This window comes from Cebus imitator, unplaced genomic scaffold (genome assembly GCF_001604975.1).
Source record: "Cebus imitator isolate Cc_AM_T3 unplaced genomic scaffold, Cebus_imitator-1.0 Scaffold222, whole genome shotgun sequence".
Taxonomy (NCBI): domain Eukaryota; kingdom Metazoa; phylum Chordata; class Mammalia; order Primates; family Cebidae; genus Cebus; species Cebus imitator.
The window spans coordinates 2,902,223-2,926,042 of record NW_016107537.1 but is presented as its reverse complement, the minus strand read 5'-3'; the positions used below and the strand labels follow the sequence as shown (position 1 = coordinate 2,926,042).

Sequence of the window (23,820 nt, the reverse complement as noted above, 5' to 3'; positions counted from 1 at the left end):
ACCAGAAATGGGACACCCACCAAGACACAAAACTTTTAGCCAAATGCTCTACTTCAGTCAAACACCACAGAAAAAACTGGGGTCCCACCCCCATGCATGCCAACAAAAGCTGAGTGGAGAGTATAGACTTCTGCCTTCCCTAGGCTATAATGAGGTTCCCTAACTCCATTATCAGGATGGTGTCAAAGAAAGGCCAACAGGGAGCTGAGACTTGTATCCCTGCCCTGGTAGGAAGTAACAGGCCCTAGCACCTGTGGTTTGAGGAGAAACCATGTGGGGAAGCTGGACACCTACCTGAACCTAGACAAGTCGTGCCACCTCCTGCCATGGTGGTGTTAGAGGAGTCCGACGAGAGTTAGAGCTGTCACTGTTCTTCAGCAGTTATGACACTACACCCACTGCTGTGCCAGTGAAGACTACATGGGGAGCCAGAACTTCTGCCCCTCTCTAGCAGTACTGAGGAGCCCACCCCCATCACCTGGGTAATAGAGAATAAGTGAGGAACCTTGACCTCCAACTCTGCCTGTCAGTAATGACTCCTTTCCCTGGCACAATACTGTCAGAAAAGCCAGATGTTTAAATAAGATCCAGAGTCTCACAAATAATATGAAAATATACATTTTCACATAAAAATCACTTGCCCTATCAAGAATCAGTTATATCTCAAACCGAATGAGAAAACCAATAGGTGCTAGCACCAAAATAACAGATATTAGAGTAATCTGAAAAATATTTTAAAGCAGCCATCATAAAAGTGTTTCAAAAAAAGAAATTACAAATATGCTGAAACATGAAAAAAATCTCAAGCAATAAAAACCGAAAGTCTAAGCAAGGGAATGGAAGATATAAAAGAGAACCAAGTGAAAATTTCAAATAGAAAAATATAATAACCTAAAGAAAAAACTCATTGGATGGTCTCAACAGAAAAAATGAAGAGGACAGAGGAAAGAATCAGTGAATGGGAAGATAGAACACTAGAAATTACCAAACCTAAACAGAAAATAGCCTGGAAAAAAAAAGGAAATGAAGAAAAAGCCTCAGGGACCTGTAGAACTTTAACAAAAGATCTAACATTTGTATCTTTAAAGTCTCAGGAAAAACAAAAAATGAAATAGACAGGAGGGCTGAAAAAATGCTCAAAGAAATAATTTAACAAAAGAAATATTTAACAAAAGACATATTATGGATTAAAGAAGCTGAACAAATCCCAAACAGGATAAACCTAGAGCAATTTACACCAACACACGTCATAGTGGAACATCTAAAAACTAAAGACAAAGAAAAAATCTTGAAAACAGTAGAGAGAGAAACAATTGGAATCATAGCATATTTTACATGAAAAACCATGGAGGCCAGAAAAAAAGTGGCATGACATTTTTCAGCCACCGAAAGAACTATCGAGTCAGAATTCTATATCCAGTAAAAATGTCATTCAGGAATGAAAAGGAAATCAGGACACTTTCAGATGAAGGAGAACTAAAAGAATTTGTCACTAGCAGACTTATCCTAAAAGAATTGCTAAGGAAATTTTTCTAAACAGAAAGGAAACAATAAAAGAAAGGACCTTGGAACACCAAAGTTCCATAGTAGGCAAAAAAATATAGATAAATACAATAGACTTTTCATCTTCTCTTGAGTTCTCTAAATTATGTTTGACAGTAAGCATAAGTTAGTACACTGCTTGATGTGGTTCTAAATGTATAGAATAAATATTTAAGACAATTATACACAGGGGAGAGAAAATGGATATAAAAGAGTTAAGTTTTCTATACTTGGTTTGAACTAGTAAACTGTTGCCACAAGTAGTCTGTAATGAGTTATGTATATAACACTGTAATAGCTAGAGCAACCAGGGAAAACCCTATACAATGAGATACTCTCACAAACATAGATGCATCAAAATGGAATTTTTAAAAATGTTTAAGTAATCTAAAGAAAGGCAAGGAAAATAAAACAGAGAAATGAAAAACAGAGAAAACAATTTTAAAAAGTCAGACTTAAGCCCTAACATAGCAATAATTACATTAAATGTAAATGGTCAATTAATTCAGTTAAAAAATAGACCTTGACAAAATAGATTTAAAAACATAACTGAACCCTATGCTGTCTGTCTATAGGAAACTCACTTCAGATATAACAATATAGGCAGGTTAAATGTCAAAGAGTGAAAAAAGAAATATCATGCAAAGATTTTCCCCCCAAAAGGTGGCTATTTAAATTTCATATAAAGTAGACTTTGGGGAAAAGTAAATTATCAGAGATAAAAAAGGACATTCACTAATGATAAAAAGGGTAACGCCATCAAGAAGATATGACAATCCTAAATGTCTATGTAAAACAGGCTGCAAAATACGTGAAGTGAAAACTAGCAGAACTGAAAGGAGATACAGACCAACCCACAGTTATAATAGGAGTCCTTTCTTAACAATTGATGGAACTAGGCAGAAAGTCAGCATGAATATAGAAAAACTCAACAATACTATCAACTACAGTAATAGGATCGAATTGACATTTATAGAACACTCCATCCAACAAAAGTAGAGGACGCATTCTTTTGAAGTGCTCACCTAACATTACCAAGATACACCATATCCTGTCCTGAAAGAAAAAAAAAAAAACTGCTACAAATTTTTTAAGATTGAAGTCATTCAGAGGAGTTCTCTATGATGTATTCAAACTTCTGTAACAAAGATAAAAGGAAAACTTACCAACACTTGCTAATCAACACACTTCTAAATAATAGTAAAAAGAGGAACTCTCACCATCCTAGTCAACAAGGTGAAACCCCGTCTCTACTAAAAGTACAAAAAATCAGCTGGGCATGGTGGCGCCTGCCTGTAATCCCAGCTACTCAGGAGGCTGAGGAAGGAGAATTGCTTGAACCCAGGAGGCGGAGATTGCAGTGAGCTGAGATCGTGCCATTGCACTCCAGCCTGGGTACCAAGGGAGAAACTCCGGCTCAACTCCGTCTCAAAAAAAAAAAAAAAAGAGGAACTCTCAAGAAAAATTTTTTAAAATATGAAAAATATGTTGAACAAGATGGAATTGATAATATATATCAAAATTTGTGGGGCACATCTAAAGCAGTGCTGAAAGGAAAATTTTGTAACACTATGTTACAAAATGTGCTAAATGCATACATTAGAAATGAGGAAAAGTCTCAAATCAATATCTAAGCTCTCACTTCAGGAATGGTCTTTTTAGTCCATTTTGTGCTGTTATAACAATACCACAGGCTGGGAGATTTATAAAGAACAGAAATTTATTTCTTATAGTTCTGGAGACTGGGAAGTCCAAGATCAAGGCTCTGGCATCTTTTAAGGGTCTTCCTGCTTTCCTCCAAAAGGGAGGAAAGCTGAGTCCTCACATGGCAGAAGGCAGAAGAGCAAGAGAGGTCAAAATAGAGTGCACTCCTCTCATCAGGCCCTTTACAAAAGCATTAACCTATTAATGAGAGCAGAGCCCTTATGACCTAAACACCTCTTGTTAGGCCTCACCTCTGAACACTGTTGCATTGGGGATTACATTGCCAACACATGACTTTTGGGGGTACATATTCAAACAATAGCAAGAACCTAGAAAAAGAAGAATGAAATACATTGAAAGGAAGCAGAAAGAATAAAATAATAAAGATAAGAGCAGAAATCAATGAAATGGAAAACAGAAGAGTAGAGTATCAGTGCACAAAGAAATGGTCCTTTGAAAAGATTAATAAAATTGACAAACCTCTAGTGAGACTGTCAAAGAAAAAAAGAGACTACACAAATTACTAATATCAGGAATGATACAGGGGATATTATTGTAGACACTGAGAATGTGAAAATGATAGTAAGAGAATACTAGGAACAACTCAGTAAGCATAAACCTGAAAACTTAGACTAGGGGATGAATTCCTTAAAAAAAAAAAACAACGAAATATCACAACTCCTTCACCCAGTGTGATATTTGAATAACCTTCTAACTACTAAGGAAATTGAACTCATGATTTTAAAACTCCTAAGAAAATCTCCAGGCCAGATGTTCTCACTGGAAAATCCTAAATGTTTCCAGAAGAATTATTAATAGCAACAGTCCTATGCAGCTCTTTTAGAAAATAGAAGTAGAAAGAACACTTTCTAGCTCATTTTTTTTAAGTTAGCCATATACTGATCCCAAACCAAATAAAGAAAATATAATAAAAGGAGAATGCAAGACAATATTCCTTATGAATATAGATACAAAAATTTTTAGCAAAATATTAGAAAATTAAATTTAGTGATATAAAAAAATACAGATCACAGCCAAGTGGGATTTATTCCACAGATGGAATGCTAGTTTAATATTTAAAAAACAGTCAATTTGGCTGGGCACAGTGGCTCGCACCTGTAATCCCAGCACTTTGGGAGGCTGAGGCAGGCAGATCACAAGGTCAAGAGATCGAGACCATCCGGGCCAACATGGTGAAACCCTGTCTTTACTAAAAATACAAAAATTAGCTGGACATTGTGGCGTGCACCTGTAGTTCCAGCTACTCGGAAGGCTGAGGCAAGATAATTGCCTGAACCTAGGAGGTGGAGGTTGCAGTGAGCCAAGATCACGCCACTGCACTCCAGCCTGGCAACAGAGTGAGTCTCTGTCTCAAAAAAAAGTCCATATTGACATGCTAAAGAAGAAAAATCTCATAATCATTTTAATGGATATAGAGAAAAGTGTCTGAAAAAGTCAGTATATATTCATGTTAAAAAACTCATTCAAGGAAGACTAACGAGGAACATCCTTGACTGAATAGGCAGCACCTACCAAAACTGTACAGTCGACATTATACATTATGGTAAAGGACTGAATTACTTCCCTTTAAAATCAGGAATAAGGCAAGGATGTCTCCTCTTGCTTCTTCTATTCAATATAGTACTGGAAGTTGTAATCAGTGCAATAGGCAAGAAAATAATGAAAAGCATGTAGATTGGAAAAGGAGCAATAAAACTGTTTTTGTATTCAGATGACATGATTATTTATGTAGAAAACCCCAAGATATCTACAAAAAATCCTAGAACTAAGAAGTGAATTCAGCAGTCATATGGTATAAAAATAAACATACAAAAATCAATTATATTTTTATATACCAGCAATGAATATAAGGGTATCAGAATTAAAAATACTGTATCATTTATAATTGCTCAAAAAGTTGAAAACTTAGGTGAAAATTTAGTGAAAACATATGTAAGACTCCTGACAACAACACAGACTGATGAAAGAAATCAAGATCTAAATAAATGGAGAGACATATCATGTTTATGGATTGAAAGATTCTGCTGTTGTTTTAAGAGCCTATGAGCCTTACCTTTGAGACTGTGGGTTGAGAGAAGCGAAGGATTCAGGTCTTAGGCTGCTTGGGCAATTTCCATTGCCAAGAACAGTCTAAAGACAACCTGGAGCGTGAAGAAATGGATGCACACTCTGATGCACACTTCATCACCTGACTATTGACTCATGATGCTCAACCTCAGTGACAGGGAAACCTGGAGAATGTTGGGGCTCTGCATTTATCTCCTTGTTCACACATGGTGGTCAGGCTTGCTACCTCCAAAATGATAGCAAGTTCTGGATGGTTGTTGGGGCACACAGGATGCTTAGAGACTCCACATCTGTCGTAGAATGGAGAGGAAAAAGGAGAGAAGGCCTGGATCTAGAGAGTCTTGGCCCTCTTTCTTCCTTACTTTTATGGCCGAGGTGCTGGGGCTTCTGCAGGATCTCCACAGTGGCGCTAATGATGGAAGGTGTTTCTTCGTACAATTTTTTAAAACATGAAATTAATACAACAGTGAAATAATTAGCTCACCCCAGGCAGCCTCAGCTATAATTTATGGCTCCATGTCTCCCATTATAATTTTGTTTTGCATTCATTAGTATACATTTAAAAAAAAAATCTCACGGAATCACAGTTCTGACGACTAACATTAACCACTCTGTCACTCACAGATATTGCTAAGGCTATCATTCTGAAAAGTAAATTAATTTCCCTTGGGTGAGAACCATCTGAAAAGCATTCAGCCCCCTCTCTAGGGTTGGCTGATTGTCTCTGGTAGGAACCTGCGACTTCTGTGGCAACACGATGTGCTGGGAGGCCCTGCCCGTGCCACCTTCCAGGGTGTTTTTTTGTCCACTCTGTTTCTACCTGGAATTTGGGAAGAAGAAAATTGGCTGGTGTTTTGGGGTGTGTGCAGGTGCTGTTAGAAAGCTTTCCAACACACACACACACACACACACACACACACACTTTTTTTTCTAACACATCAGTAGACTTACCTTGTTTTCTTCCCTCTCAGCAATCTCATTATCTTTAAGGTTGGATAGAAGAGGCTTTTAATCCTGAAACTCTTTTTACAATAGGTCTAGTGATGCAGAGTAAGTTACTGCTTTGTTTTGGCTAAAGAAACAAAAAGAGTGCTTTCTGGGGAAATTTTAAAATGTCTTTCCTAGATCAAAGATGAGCAGAATAGCAGGTAATTTTAGGGATTCCAGAGGTAATGGTAATCACTGCATAGATGCCTACTATGCCCTGAACACCTGCTACATGTCAGATATCACTTAGTCCTCATGCTCATTATCAGCCTCAGTTAATGGTTGAGGAACCTGAGGCTTAGAGGGTTTCTGTTACTTGCCCAAGATAACACACTGGCTGGTGTTAGAGTCTGAGTGCAAACCAGGTGTGTCTGAATTTCTAACCATTCTATCTTGTGCCGGTGATGCAGGTGGGGATGTGACACTGACTTGGTCCCAGGGTAGTCTCCTATGAGCAGCATGAGTCACCAGAGAGGACAAAAACACACTCAGTACAAAGGCAACCAGGTTCCTTGGTGTTTAAGTAGGTTTGAACCACAGTGTGACAGGTTAGACCCACTTTTGTTTGTGTAATTGAACCCTCAAACAAAGAATCTGAAATTGGCCAATCTCAGATCCAGGGTGACCCTACTGGTCCTTCTCAGTCAGAGTTTTAATACTGGCCAGAAATGACCCACTCAATGGAAATATAGAGCCAGGGCTGCAGGTTTACTGTGGGATGCATTGTCTCTTATCTGAGGGGCTTCTGCAGCATCCACTGGGGTCATCCCTCAGCTTGTGGGAGGAAGCAGCCTGACCCTAATCCCCTGTGGATCTGCAGCCTGCTCCATTCAGCATTGGTCTTGTGGTGTTAAGAGACGGGGTAGACGGTCTTTGCAGTCTTCAGTAGCAGAGTGTCAACCCCTGCTGGATACTGGCCACAACTTTAAATCCATAGACCCTGCTGGGGAGGGCCGTTATGATCCCCAGATTTTTGATCTGGCATGAATTTTGAGAAAGGAAAAGAATAATTGGCAAGGGCTTCTTCTCTGAAGAGCTACACTCTCTGGCCAAGGAAATCTGAGCTTTAATGCCTGTGCTTGCAGGTTTTGGGGTACTCTTTCTGCTCTCTGTGTATACTATATGATATTGACACCAAAGCCACAAACCCTCATCTCTTTCCATATCAGAAATATTCCCATGTTTAAAAATTGTCATTGTCATTGAACTCATCACAACAATTGAGAATTATCTATTCTATTCTAGAGTGGTTGGATTGATAGACTGTTGAGAGTTGGGAGGAAAAAAGGTGACTAGAAGGTGCCAAAGTTATTTGTTGTGATTTCTTAAGACTCTGAAAGGCACTTTGAGAACTCTTTCTTGAGACCATTTTGTGTATTTAATCACAGTCTACTATCAAAGAAGCACACATACACATACACTCTCTATACCACACACACACACATTCATTCACTTACACACACACACGTGTTTCTTCCATCTCCTTTATAGATGGATTGAAAGTTGCCCTTTGGGCTGGGTGTGGTGGCTCACACCTGTAATCCCAGCACTTTAGGAAGCCGAGGTGTGCAGATCACTTGAAGCCAGGAGTTTGAGACCAGCCTAGTCAATATGACAAAACCCCATCTCTACTAAAAATATAAAAAATTAGCTGGGCGTGGTGGAATGCACCTGTAATCCCAGCTACTTGGGAGGCTGAAGCAGGAGAATTGCTTGAACCCAATAGGCAGAGGTTGCCATGAGTCGAGATTGCACCACTGCACTCTAGCGTGGGTGACAGAGTACAACTCTGTCTCAAANAAAAAAAAAAAAAAAAAAAAAAAAAAAAAAAAAAAAAAAAAAAAAAAAAAAAAAAAAGAAAAGAAAAAGAAAGAAAGCTGCCCATGGGAAGAATGACAACAAAAACACCGCAGATGTAACATGTTAAACTGATGCTTCAATGTTTCAGTGTAGGATTGATCCGGCCCAAAGGGCAAACTGTTATATGTACAACTTAAAAACAAAACAAAAAATACCCAGCAGAGCCACCACGGTGGCTACGCCTGTAATCCCACCACTTTGGGAGGTTGCGGTGGGTGGATCACCTGAAGCCAGGAGTTTGAGACCAGCCTGGGCAACATGGTGAAACCCTCGTCTCTACTAAAAATACAAAAATTAGTCGGACATGGTGGTGCAGACCTGTAGTCCCAACTACTCAAGAGGCTGAGGCAGGAGAATCACTTGAACCTACGAGAAAGAGGTTGCAGTGAGCCAAGATCGCACAACTTCACTCCAGCCTGGAACGCAGAGTGAGACTCTGTCTCAAAAACAAAGAACAAAAAAACCAAACCAAAACAAAAAACCAGCCGGAGTGGTGTGCAGCCTGGTCCCTTCCGCCATCCCAAGGTGGAGGGTGGGATCACCTGGGATTGGAGGTGGTGAGGCTTGGGGCTGAGGGTCAGAGTGTCTGACTCCCATACATTTTTATTGATAAGAAGAAGCCAGATGTTTACATCGTGGCTGGCTGGCTGAACCAAATATTCCGAGTTCAATTGGTGGCATTACAAATATCCTGCTTTGTAAAATATTTTCCCTCTGAGTTTGTATATCCAGGAGTGCCCCAGAGAAGGGAAAGAAACAGGACAGATGGGCTGTGGACGCTATGAGAGGTTGGAAGGTTTCTGTGGAGGCCACTGTGAATGGGGTGCAGTGGTCCAGCTGCCAGGCACTGACAAGCTCCCTTGAATTCTGCCTTTGGTCTGGTTATTAATGAAGGAAGGTGGACACAAAGGAAGGTGGCCTGAGCCCAGGAAGGAACTGAGCTTTTGTCTACAAAGGTCAGCACCTTGACAGTGGAGGAAGGTTTCGTTCCCTCTTCTTCTGGTTGCAGGGATGCCTGCAAACCAGCTTGCACCCCAAGAATTCTCAGAGTCCAGGGCAAGGCTTAGCCTTAAAGCTCCTCTCCTTCTAAGTTGACTAGATGCAATGGTACTGCAGAGCAGGAAACATGGGAAGTAATTATCTTTTTAGTAGGTCACTGGCCTCCGTTGGGAGAAGAGACCAGAGGGAGAGGGGAGAAGGTGAGCAGCGCAGCTCCCCCAGAGGCTGCGCCTGCAGTAGCTGCCTTGGTGATTAATAGCCATGTCATATCCCACGAATGTTGCCTTAAGCAGCCGTGTTCAAAATTGAGTGGGAATGAAATAAAACAACTCAAAATAAATGTTTCCTCTCTTCCTTAGGAGTTGCTGGAATCTAGAAATAACTTTTCACATCTATAATTTTAAATGGCATCATTCACAGCACTCTCTGAGCCCGGCTTGATTCTCACATGTATATCATTGTACAAACACGCACCACATTTTTATTTTAAAGATCACAAAAAAATTGAGCTAAGTGACTTGGTTTTTTTGGGGGAGGAAGTACTGAAATAAAAACTATATTTACAGAGAAAAATATAGCCTTTGTATGTGTTTTTAAAGAAAAATAGTAACCCAGTGGAGGAAAAGGATGGGAAGAATATTGTGTCCATATAGATCATAAACTAGAACAATAAAAACGTCTGGCAGGCAGTAACTGCTGGCCAGCTGCAGGCATTACAGTCCTGTGAGCTGCGTTCAGGGCACTGTGCCAGGATGCTGGCAACCAGAGTCCAGGCCTGGACTGTCATGGCCCTTGGTAAGGCCGATGGGGCCTCAGAGCATAAATAAGAGGGAGACTGCAGCATGCCAGGGCAGGGTCTCTCAGGGGGCAGGCCTTCTGGGAACCCCAAGTCTTGAGCCCTTTGGTCTCTGTTGCCTCTGCTGCTGCAGGCTGCCCACATGGGGGCTGATGGTGGCAGTCATAGGGCTGACCTCTTGCTGCATCTTTGGGTGGGAGGAACCTCAGTAGCCCTCAGTGTCATTCCTCCTTGGAGAAGCCAGAGAGCACATCTGATGAGTGAGAAGCCAGAAGAAACTCCCTGCTCAGTGCTTGGGGATTGTCAGGGTCTTGGGCCAGAGGTAGGGAAAGAAAGAGTTGAGTGGTACCCACCTTCTGCCCATCCACCTGTTTACCTCTGGCCCCTGGCAGAAAAGCCTGTGGTGGAGTGGGCTGTTGGGCACAGGGGAGGCTCCTTCCTTTCATTCCTCTCATCCCTGTCCTAACTGCCCCGGCTCCCAGCCAGCACTCCAGTGTCTGAGAATTGAGTTTTGTTCAGAGCATCTAATGACAAGCAAACGTTCCAAGGAGAAGCGGGAGAGGGTGAGTGGAGGGGTTGGTGTGGAGCTGCTGGGACCTGGCAGGACATTCATCTGCCCTCCCGCCTCTGTCTTTCCTGGGCGCATATGTCAGGGCAGGCTGGGGCAGCAGAAGACTGAGCGGGCCTTCCCTCAGCAGGCTGAGTCCAATGAAAGGTGCTGTTTTAAAATGTAGGTTGTATTATTACTCAGTATGGTGAAGCTGGCAGATCAGGAGAGGATCTGCCCATAGAGGATTACACCCATACCATAGACTGGGTGGCTTAAATAATAGAAGTTTATTTCTCATAGTTCTGGAGACTGCAAGCCCAAAATCAAGACACTGACAGGTCTGGTGAGGGTGTTCTTCCTGGCTGGCAGACGGCTGCTGGCCGCCATCTTGCTGTGTCTTCATACGGTCTTTCTCAGTGCATGGGTGTGGGGAAGGAGGGAACTTTCTCTTCTCTTTTTATATGGCCACTAATCCTGTCAGATTAGGACCTATATGACCTAATTCAAACTTAATTGCTTCCTAAGAGCCCGGTCTCCAAATAGTCACATTGGTGGTTAGAGCTTCAGTGTGTGAATTCTGGGGGGACACAATTCAGCCCTTATCAATGACCCAACATCATGATGACACCATTACCAGCTTTGTGATTTTTTTGGTTGGTTTCACCATGATCCAGCAAAAACTGAGATATTTCCCTGTAGACTGATAGCCCTTTCATCTGGAGCCATGAGGCTGCTGTGGTCGGGTATGAACTAGGCTGGAGGGGCAGGCATGGAAGAAGGGCAGAGTGGGGTGGTGCCTTTGAAACAGTCATCCATGGGGTGGTTAAGCTGTGCCTAGGGGAAGTCTGTGCTCTTAGAAAACCAGGCTGTGCTCATAGTGCGGCCTTCCTTGTGTGTGCTTGTCATTTGTCCTCACCACCCCCATGATGGCTCTAGGATATGAATTCCAGATGGCTTAAACACTAAAAAGATTATGGTACCCTTGTTTTAATTACAAATAAACACAATATTTAAGTATAAAAGTATGTTTAACAAAGTCTTTATCATATATAAGATTTTTTAAACAGTTGTTCCTTCTCTTCTCTTTGAGTGGTTGATGGATGTCCTCAGCCCACTGGCATGTGAAACAAAGGTTTGCCCACTGTGTTTGATAACATAGCAGTGTGTATGCATGTGTGTGTGAGTGAAATGCTGTTCTTTCAGAAGCCAACGTTCAACTAAGAGCTGTTCAAAGACAGGATGCTGCCAAATGTAAGATGTAGAGCATCAGGCTGCATGGGGCAGAGGGTGACCTCTACGTAAAGCCTGGGCTCTTTGCAGTCTACAACTATGAGATTCTGGGAGATTTGTCCCTGGGCATTGCCTGTGGGGACAATCCCACACCACTATATAAATTGCTCCAAGTAAAGCCTTGGTTCACATGACAGAGCAGCCTCAGAGTGCAATGCAGATGCTGTCTGCAGGGCACAGGGATTTAAGGTGGGATGTGGAGAACACCTTTTCCACGTAGGATCGCAAGGAGGTTTAGGTGGGCTAAAAGTAATGACCTGCCTGTGAATCTGACAGGGTCACTAGGGTTAATGTCACCCTCCTTGTTGAGAATGTCCTTTTGAAATATGTTCTAGGGTATCTTTCCTGTCTTATTAATTATGTCACAAACTTAGTAAAGCTGAATAATTAATGATCATGGGGCACTTGGAACTATAAAATGTCATGTAAATGTTAAGGAGTAAAAATTACTCAGGTGTTAGATAGATGTGCTGCTTTAAAAATGTTCCACGCTGGGAAGGTTAACTTCTAGGAGAGCTGAAAAGCTTCCTGTTGGGCTTTCTTCAGAAACTTAGGATATCTTGTCCTAACCACATTTTAGGAAATTCAGATTTCTGCATTTTGGAGGCTTTGGAAGGCGAATGACTAGCCAGCACTTTTAGCTCTGGAAATAAAGTTGCCTCCTGGATTTGGGTAACAGTAGTGTCTGTTGATTCCCTCTAGCTGGAGGCAATTTGGACCCAAAGCCAAGGAAGAGGTGAAGATCATTGAGCACCAAACGCAGACCCTGCGGCTGATGCCCCACCTGGCCACAGCCTTGGCCCTGACCTTCACCAGTAGGTGAGATGGCTCTCAGGGTTTGCTCTCTCAAGGTAAGTGTGACGCCCTGTCATGAGTAAGAATTCAGAGGAGAAGCAGGCACAGGATGTCATTTTCTAACTGTGATCAGGAAAGAGTCTCTTGTTAAAATCAGATGCCCAGGTTAAAAGCATCCTTGGATACTTAAACCTCTGTAGATGCTTTTAATCTGGACATCCAATTTTAAAGGATGCCAACGTCCAAATCTTGATTTTCTCTGTATTCAGATGAACAGTGGCCATAGAGAATTTGAGAAGTCAGGAGCCAACATTTCTCTAGAATTTTAAAAGTAGCACACTTAAACAGTTAAAAGTTCTTTACCTTCTGATAAAGGTTCTAATTTACAGTAAAGTTTTCAAAAATAGGTCCAGGTGTGTGTGTATATTTGGCGGGTGGAGGTGGGGAGTGAGGGCTTTGAATAAAATGTGTACTTTCACCTGGAAATTCACATTCTACCATAGGCTTTCATTTCTGCCTCTCAGCTATTCCTCCCCAAGTGCTACGCTGTTGTCCAGCAGTTGTGTGCCATGTTATCATCCCTACATTATAAAGAAAAGAAACTTAGGATTTATCTCAGATCACAGAGCCTGGAAGTAGTGGACTGGGAGTGGAACTCCAAACTTTGGGCTCTATTCTGTGTTCTTTCCTCCCTCCATAAGCAATTTTTCTTCTCAGTGTTAACTCCATTCATTTCTGAATGATTTAGAATTAGCTTGTGTTTGAAATTTAACATGCCGATGGGGAAGCTAGTGCCAGCATTTATAAAAGGATGGTAATTAGAGAGCTCTTGCACATCTAGTGTGCTGCTGACAGGGTTGCCCAGCCCCTGCTGGCATGGCTGGGAGGGGTTGGGTAGGTGCACCTGTGTTCTTTTTGCGAGGCTGACAAGTGGAATGCCAGTGTTCCAAGGTGCAAGGACACTGAACCCTGCAGGCTGAGCTGCAGGTAACAGCAGTAAGATCTATCCATGCCACCTAAAAGAATATTTAAAGCACTTGCATCCAACATCTCTTACCTAAAATGTTTCTGAATTTTTTTTTAAGGTTCATTTTGCCTACAGTGAAATACATGGATTTTAGTTTTTAGTTGGAGTGAGTTTTGACGCACATATGCTCTTCTTGTGTAACGAACACTAACACCAAACATACAACATTTCCATCATCCCCAAAAGTTTCCTCGGACCGCTTGGCAGTTGACCCCCACCTCTCCACCACAGAAGAGACAGCTTTCTGATTTCTATTCCCATAGCTTAGTTTTGCCTGTTTTTGAACTTGATGTAAATGGAGTCATACCACATGTGTTCTTTTATGTCCAGTTTATTTCATTCAGCAGAAGGTCTTGATGTACCACAATGTCATAGACGGTTTGTTAATTTTTATTGCTGAATAGTGACATGAAATGACTAAACTATAGTTAGTTTATCTGTTGTGCTGATGGACATTTGAATTGTTTCCAGGCTTGTAGTTACTATGAAAAGGACTTACTCGAGAGGACTTGCTGGACAATTGGGTAAATGGATTTTTAACTTTGTAAGAAATTGCCAGTTTTTCAAAGTGGTACCACGGTTTTACATGTCCTTAAGCAGTATGTGAGAGTTTCAGTTGTTCTTCCTCCTGACCAACATTTGTTTCAGTTCTTTATTAACCATATTCACACTAGCAGGTATGAAATATTATCCCATTGTGGTTTAAATTTACACTTATCTGGTAGCTAATGACATTGAGCACTTTTTCATGTGCACATTGGCCATTGTATATATTCTCTGTGAAGATCTGTTTAAATCCCTTGCATGTTTTTCTAAATTGAGTTGCTTGTCTTTTTATCATTGACTTACAAGAGTTGATTTAAAATAAAAACAAGTTCTTTTTTAGATATACTTATTTTAAATATTTTGGGTCAGCGTGGATTTTGCCTTTTTATTTTCTTAATAGTGTTATTGGGGGAACAGAAAATTTTAATACTGCTTACGTCTAATTTATCTTTTTCTTGTTTTATGATTATTCCTTCCTGTGTCTTTTCTAAGACATTGTTATAACTATAGCTTTATAGTAGGTCTTGGAATCAGGCAGTAGGTCTGACCTTACAAAAATAAAAAGGAATCTAAGAGAATACTGTGAACAACAGTATACAAAAAAAAAAAAATATATATATATATATATATATATATATATAAAACCTACATTAAATTGATGAAGTCCTAGAAGGAAACAAATTACCGAAATTGAATAAAGAATAAATAGAAAATCTTAATAAACCAATAGTAGGATATTAGGTTAATAATTTTAAAACTTCTCACAGTGAAAAACCCAGGCCTAAACAGCTTTAATAGCAAATTCTACCAAACATTTAAAGAAGAGTTAATATTGGTCCTCCACAAACTCTTCCAAAACATGGAAGAGGAAGGAACACTTCCCAGCTTATCCCATGCAGCCAGTATTACTCAATACCAAAATGAGGCAGAAAATGCTTAGAAGAAAACCATTGAGCAACATCACTTATGAATACAGATGTAAAAATCTTTAACCAAATACTAGTAAACTTAATCCAGTTTGGTTAAACATAGCAAAAAACAATGTACTACACTGTGTTAATAGAATATATTTAAAAACATGATCATCCCCATAGGTGCAGAAAAAAGCATTAGACAAAATCAAGTACCTTTTCATGGTAAAAACACTTGACAAACTAGGACTATAAGAAAACTTTCTTTACCTGATGAAAGTCATCTATGAAAAACCCAAAGTTAACATCATATGTAATGTTGAAAGATTGAATGCTTTCTACCTAAAATTAGGAACAAAACAAGGATGTCTACTTTTTCCATGTCTATTCAACATCATGTTGAGGTTCTAACCAAGACAATTAGGCAAGGAAAATAATAAAAGTCATGTAAATTAGGGAGGAAGAAGTAAGCTCTCCCTTTTTGCAGATGATGTGCCTTCATATATAGAAAATCTTACAGAATCTACCAAAAATTTATTAGAAATAACATTTTCAGCAAGATTGCAGGATGGATCAATAAATAAAAATCAATTGTATTTCTATAGGCTTGCAATGAACAATCCAGAAATGAAATTAAGAAAATAACTCAATTTATAATAGCATCAAAAAGGATAAAATACTTAAGGGTAAGTTTAACAAAGAAGTTAAAGAAGATGTGAGTATATGGTATATATATGTTCATGGATCAGAAGATGTAATGTTGTTGAGGTGACAATACTCCCCAAATTAATCTACAGATATAATGCAATCTCTATCAAAATCCCAGAAGCCTGTCTTTTTAGAAATTGACAAGCTGATCCTAAAATTTGTGGAAATAAAAAGGATCCGGTATAGGCACAACAATCTTGAGAAAGAGTAACAAAATTGGAAGACTCAGGTTTCTCAATTCAATAACTTAATACAAAACTGCAGTAATCAAGACAGTGTGGTACGGGAATTGAATAGATATGTAGGTCAATGAAATTAAATCAAGAATACAGAAATAAATCCCTAAATTTGTGGCCAATTTATTTTTTACAAAGATGTTAAGACAATTCAATGAAAGAATGGTCTTTTCAATAAATGGTGCTAGTGCAACTGGATATTGATATGCAAAAACTGAAGTTGGACCCCTATGCAGCAGTTAAAATGGAGCACAGGCCTAAATTTAAGACATAAGACAATAAACCCCTTAGAGGAAAACAGGAGCAAATCTTTGCAACTGTAGGTTAGGCAGTGGTTTCTTAGATAGAATACCAAAAGCACAATTACAAAAGAAAAAAAGTATATACCTTGAACTTCATTAAGAAGTAAAATATTTTTTGTGCTTCAAAAGTTACCATCAAGAAAGTGCAAGATAATCCGTAGGATAGGTGAAAATATTTTTGAATTATATATCTGGTATATACATCTGGACTTGCATCTAGAATGTATATGAATTCTTGCAATTCAACAATAAAATGGCAAACAATTCAATTGAAAAATGGACAAAGATCTAAAGATATTTCTCCAGAGAAGATGTACAAATAACCAATAAGCACATGCAAAAGTATTAAAAATCATTATTTATCAAGGAAGTAAAAAGCAAAACAACAATCAGATAAAACTTCACATCCACTAAGATGGCTATAATGAAAAAGATAATAACAAGTGTTGACAACTATGTAGTGAAATAGAAACCTCATACATTGCTAGTGGGTATGTAAAATGGTATAGTCGCTTTGGAAAACAGTTTGGCAGTTCTCCAAAATATTAAACATGACATTACCATATAACACAGCAATTCTACTCCTAGGTACATACCCCAGAGAAATGAAAACATATATGCACACAAAAATGTGCACATGAATGTTCATAGTGACATTTTTTATAATAATGAAAATGTAGAAACAATCCAGATGTCTATGGATTAACAGATGGGTAAACAAAATCTGGCAATTCACAGAGTGGAATATTATTTGGCAATAAAAAAGAATGAAGTACTGATACATGCTATAACATGGATAAACCTTGAAAACATTATGCTAAGTGAAAGGAGCTAGTTACAAAAATCATGCAGTATAATTCTATTGATATCAAATTTCCAGAATAGTCAGATTGATAGAGATGAAAAGTAAATCAGTGGTTGCTAGGGACTGAAGGGTAAAGGAGGTGTAATAGGCCAGTCTTGAATTGCTATAAGGAAACACCTGAGGCTGGGTAATTAATGAAGAAAACAGATTTAATTGGCTCATGATTCTTAGGCTATGCAAGCATGGCACAGGCATCTGCTCTGCACCTGGGTAGGCCTCAGGGAGCTTTTATTCATGGCAGAAGGTGAAGTAGGAGCAGGCATGTCACATGGTGAAAGCAGGGGCAAGAGAGAGTAGGGGAGGTGCCACACACTTGAAACAACTAGATCTTGTGAGAACTCACTACAGTGAGGACAGCATATAGCCAGGAGGAATCCACCCCCATGAACCAAATACCTCCCGCCATGTCCCACCTCCAACACTGGGGATTACAATATGAGATGTGGAGGGGACATCCAAACTGTATCAGAAGAAAATGAGGAGTAATTGCTAATAGGTATAGGCTTTCTCTTTTGGGTGATGAAAATATTCTAAAATTATACGGTGATGGTTGCACAACTCCCTAAATATATTAGAAACCACTGAATTGTACACTTTAAAAGTACAAATGCTGTGATACGTGAAATATATCTAATAAAACTGTTGAGAAAGAGAAAGGAGAAAAAAAGAAATCAGATGGTATGAGTCCTCTAAGTATTTTTTTTTCCTCACAAAATTGTCTTGCTATTCTAGATTCTTTGCAAGTCTGTTTAGATTTATTTGTGATTGCATGGAATCTATAAAGCAATTTGGGCAGCATTGTGTCTTTTAGATTAACGAAGCTGGTATATCTGTTCTAAGTAATGTATTTACAGTGTAGAAATCTTGTACATTTTCCACTAAATGTAGTTAAAAGGCATTGATTTTTAATTTAATTCCCAATTGTTTGTTGATATTTAATGGAAATATAACTCATTATTGTGTATTAACACTTATTGTCACTAAATTTACTTGTTAGTAATTTCTTTGTAGACCATTTAGAATTTTTTACATATACAATGTATCACATATGAGTAAAGAGAGTTTTCTCATTTTTTCCACTATTTATGATTTTTTGATGTTGATTTTGTTTTGGTTTTGCCTTATTAGACTGGACAAAACCTTCACCATAATAGCAAGTAGCAGTGGTGAGAGAGGACATCCTATATTGTTCTTGACTTCAGGTGAAAATTCGTGCAATATTTCACCATTCACATGAATGTTCACTGCAGATTGTTATTGTCTTTCTTGTTTGTTTTAATTTTTAACTTTTGTGGGTATATACAAGGTGTTATATACTAGGTGTTATATTTAAGGGCTAGGTGAGATGTTTGCCATTTGAAATAAGCACATCATAGAGAATGGAGTATCCATCCCCTCAAGCATTTATTTGTGTTATAAACAATCCAATGACATTCTTTTAGTTATTTAAAAATGTTCAATTAAGTTATTACTGACTATAGTCATCCTGTTTTACTATTAAATAGTAGATCTTTCTTATTCATTCTTTATAACTATATTTTTTTTGTTATTGTTGTTGATGCCCTTTATTAGACTAAGGAAATTCCCTTTAATTCCTAATTGGCTGAGTGTTTGTTCATGTATGTTCAATTTTGACACAATTTTTCTTTCTCTATTTAGATGGTCCTATGATTTTTCTCCTTCATTCTATTAAATGAGTTACATTAGTTTTCAAATTTTGAGCCAATTTGCATTCTTTAAAATCTTTGGTCATGTGCCATATATATATGTGGAGTGTGTATATATATGTATATATATATATATATGGAGTGTGTATATATATATACACACATATATACATATATATGTATATATATACATATATATGTGTGTGCGTGTGTATATATATATGTATATACACACTCCATATATATATACACACTCCATATATATATATATATATATACACACTCCGTATATATATGGAGTGCAATGTGGTAATCTTGGCTCACTGCAACCTCCACCTCCTGGGTTCAAGCAATTCTCCTGCCTCAGCCTCCCAAATAGCTGGGATTACAGGCATTTGCCAGCCACCATGCCCAGCTAATTTTTTGTAATTTTAGTAGAGACGCAGTTTCACTATGTTGGTCAGGCTGGTCTGGAACTCCCGACCTCAGGTGATCTGCCCACCTCAGCCTCCCAAAGTGCTGTGATTGCAGGCGTCAGCCACCTTGCCCAGTCTTTTTCTTTTTCTTTTCTTTTTTTTTTTTTTTGAGACTGAGTCCTGCCCTGTCACCCAGGTGGATTGCAATGGCACGATCTTGGCTCACTGCAACCTCTGCCTTCTGGGTTCAAACAATTCTCCTGCCTTGGCCTCCTGAATAGCTGGAATTAGAGGTGCCTGCCACCATGCCTGGCTAATTCATTTTTTATTTTTATTTTTTGAGATGGAATTTCACTCTTGTCACCCAGGCTGGAGTGCAATGGCACGATCTTGGCTCACTGCAACCTCTGCCTCCCAGGCTCAAGTGATTCTTGATTCTTCTGCCTCAGCCTCCCGAGTAGCTGGGATTACAGGCATGTGCCACCATGCCCAGCTAATTTTTTGTATTTTTAGTAGAGACAGGTTTCTCCATGTTGGTTAGGCTGGTCTCGAACTCCTGACCTCGGGTGATCCACCCACCCTGGCCACCGAAAGTGCTAGGATTATAGGCGTGAGCCACTGTGCCTGGCCGCATTATACATTTTTTATGTTAGAGTTAATTGACAAATGTTTTTGATAAGGATTTTTGTGTGTATGTTCATATGGAATATTGATTTATAATTTTTTTACTTGAAATTTTCTTGGAAGTTTTTGATATCTTCCAAGAAAAGTGTAATATTTGTCTTCATAAAAGAAATAGGAAAGTTGTCTCTTCTCCTCTATTTTTCTTAAGGAGTTTAAATAAGATTGCTCTTATTTCTTTCTTAAATGCCTAGTAGTATTTACTAACATGGTATGGATATGGGTTTTTTGATTTTTTTATTGGAAAGCTTTTAATGACTTTATTAATTTCTTTAACAAATATGAGTCCTTAGTTTTGCCAATTTCTTCTCTTGCCAGTTTTTCCTCTTGTCAGTTTTTTTACCCTGTATTTTTTGAGGAATTTGTTCTTTACTAATTTGTAAAATGTAAATGTTAATAATTTTCCTTATTATAATATTAATGTCTGTAAGATCTGTGTCAATGTTACTTCTTTAATTTGGAAAAAAAATTTTTTTTGACTTCTTTTTTTTTCTCTGCCAATTTTGCTAGGTATTTATCAGCCTAGTTAATCTTTTCAAATAACCTACTTTGCCTTGGATGCCTTTCTTAAATTTTTTTTTTTTATATATACTTTGAGTTCTGAGTACATGTGCAGACCTTGCAGGATTGTTGCATAGGTATACACATGCCGTGGTGGTTTACTACCTCCATCGCCCCGTCACCTACATCAGGCATTTCTCCTAGTGTTATAAAGATGTTCTTCAAAACCAATGAGAAGGAAGACACAATGTACCAGAATCTTTGGGACACATTTAAAGCAGTGTCTAGAGGGAAATTTATAGCTTTTCTTAAATTTTTGTTCATTTTCTGTGTTACTGATTTAAGTCCTTGTCTATTCTTTTTTCACTTTTATTTTCTTGGATTCTATTTCTGGCTTCTGAAAATGGAAGCTTAAGTTATTGATCTTAAACATTTCATTCTTTCTAAAATAAAAATTTAATACTGTGTATTTCATATATCATAATTTCATAAGTCAAATATTTTTCTATTGTTTTTAGTTCTTCTTTGACCTATGAGCTATTTAGAAGTGTGTGGTTTAATTTTCCAATAATAAGGCATTTTCCAGATCCTATTTTGTTACTGATTTCTAACTTAATTCTACTTTGGTCAGAAAACAAACCCTCTATTATGTCAACCTGTGGAAAATGGATACTTGTTTTATCTTCGTGTGTGATCTATATTGGTAAGTATTCCATGTGTACTAAAGAGCACATAATAAACCCTTGTTGGATGTAAGTTCTACAAATATAAAGTAGATCAAGTGGTTAAAATGTTTTTGGAATATTCTATATGCTAACTGATTTTTTGTATTTTTTATATCCTTACTGATTTTTTTGTTTGCTTACTGTAACTGTGAGAAGAATGTTAACATTTCTAACAATGATTGTGATCTTGTTTATTGTTTTCTATTTTTGTTATTTTTCCTTTGTGTACTTTTAAACTTCATTACTTAGCATATATAGATTTTGGATTATTGTGTTTTCTAGAGGAATTTAGCTTCTCATATTTGTTAAATGTCTCTTTTCATTTCTGATAATTTCTCTCTTTTCTTGAAGTCTACATTCTTTGCTATTGATATAGACGTACCATTTTTCTTATGCCTCATCCTTTCATGGTATATCTTTTAATTTTAATGAAAGAAATTTTAATAAACAGCATGTGATAAGATTTTGCTGTTTACTCAGTCTGATAATCTTTTAATTTGGAGTGTTTAGCCCATTTTAATTTACTATAAATTCTCATTTGGTTGGATTAGGTCTACCATTTTGCTCCTTGCTTTGCATTTGTTCTGTATTTTCATAGTTTATTCATTTTTTTTGTTCCTTTTTAGGGATTATTGAGTATTTTTAGAATTCCATTTTATCTTCTCTCTTGGCTTTTGTATTTTATTTTTTTAAGATCTAGCATCTTGCTATATTGCCCAGGCTGTTCTCAAAATTCTGGCCTTAAATCATTCTGTTGCTTTAGCTCCCTGAATAGCTGGGATTGTAGATGTGGGCCACCACACCCAGCTCTCTTGCCTTTTACTTGTACTTCTCTGCTTTTTCTTTTTCCTAGTGAATACTCTAAGTATTGTAATATTTATATTGTCATTATCCACCTTTAATTGATATTTTACCACTTTATATACATTGCAAACTTGTAAGAATAGAATTTCATTGATTGCTTTCCATTCTTTGTACTACTATTGTCATATATTTTTCTTCTACATATATTAAAAACCACATAGTACATTGTTATTGTTTTTATTTTAAGCAGTCATCTTTGCTTTAACATCTTATTTTGAAATACTTTTAGCCTTATAGAATAACCGCAAAGAATACAGAAGGGTTCCATATGTTCTTCACTCAGCTTCTCTAATGTTATCATTTTACACAATCATGGTAACAATGATCAAAACAAGGAAATTAACATTTATACAATATATTAACTTAATTACAGTGTTGATTTGGATTTCCCCAGTTTTTCCACTAATGCTACTTTTCTATTCCAGGATCCAGTGCAGAATACAACTTTACATTTAGTTGTCAGGTGTCCTTAGTCTCCTCTAATCTGGAAAAAAAATCTTAGTCTTTTATTGTTTTTCATTTTCTTAACACAATCTTTTTTTAATTTAAAATTTTTGTGGTACACAATAGGTATATATATATATATTTACAGGTTACATATTTTGATACAGTCATGCAATGCACAATAATCACATTAGGGTAAATGGGGCATCTATCACCTCAAGCATCTATCCTTTATGTTGCAAACAATTCAATTATACTCTATTAGTTATTTTTAAATGAACAATTAAATTTTTTTTTTTTTACTGTAGCCACTCTGTTGTGCTAGCAAATACTATGTCATATTTATTTGTTTATTTTTGCCTTACCCCTTTGAAGTGTACTGGCAAGGTATTTTGTTTGGACCTATGTGGTGTTTTCTCATCAATCAAACTGAGATTATGAATATTTAGAAGGAAAAGCACAAAAATGATGTGCCCTTCTTATCACTTCATATTCTGGATACATGATATCAGAGTGTCTTATTACTGGTGTTAAGCTTGATCACTTGGAAAACACGTTAGCAATTTCTTGTAAAGTTAAACATTCACTTAACATTTGACCTACCAGTCCTGCTTCTATGTATTTGCCCTAGTGAATCAAAACCTTATATTCACACAAAAACTTGTTGAGAATAGTTTTTAGTAGTTATTTATAATTGTGAAAAGTAGAAACAATGACATATTTCTCACCAGGTAAATAAACAACCTATGGTACAGCTACACAATGGAATACTCTTCAGCAATAAAAAGTAGGAAATTATTGGCTCACACAATGACATGGATGAATCTGAAATGCATTTTGTTAAGTGAAAGAAGGTAGATCCAAAAGGCTACATATTGTACAATTCTGTGTGTATGACATTCTAGAAAGGAAAAGCTATAGGTATGAAAAACAGGTTGCTGAGGGTAAGACTGTGGGAAGGAGTTGACTATAAAGAGACAGCACAAGGGAATTTGTGGGGAGGTGGAACAATTTTGTTTGATACTGAAGTGGTAGACAATTTTGTGTTTTTATCAGTGATGTATAAGAGTTGCCGTTGTCCTGCATCCTTGCCAGCCACTTTTATTGTCAGATTTTGTTTGATTTTTATTTTCTGTCTTTCTGATAGTTTTCTCTAATAGTTTGTAGTTTTACATTTTTACTACACTAGTAGCTAATAATGTTTAGTGTCTTTTCATGTACTTATTTGCCATCTATATATCTTCATTAGTGAAGCATCTGTTCAGGTCTTTTACCAATTTTTCATTTGAGTTATTTGTTTTCTTAGTGTTGAGTGT

At 37.7% G+C, this 23,820-nt stretch overlaps 1 protein-coding gene across 1 annotated transcript in view; it reads left to right on the top strand.

The window, feature by feature from the left end:
- The window catches only part of ACOXL (acyl-CoA oxidase like), a 319,336-nt gene that overhangs the window by 114,492 nt on the left and 181,024 nt on the right, over positions 1 to 23,820 (top strand). The window contains 1 exon segment of the mRNA XM_017549848.2: positions 12,519 to 12,635. Within this exon segment, the coding sequence (XP_017405337.2) occupies positions 12,519 to 12,635 (117 nt within the window).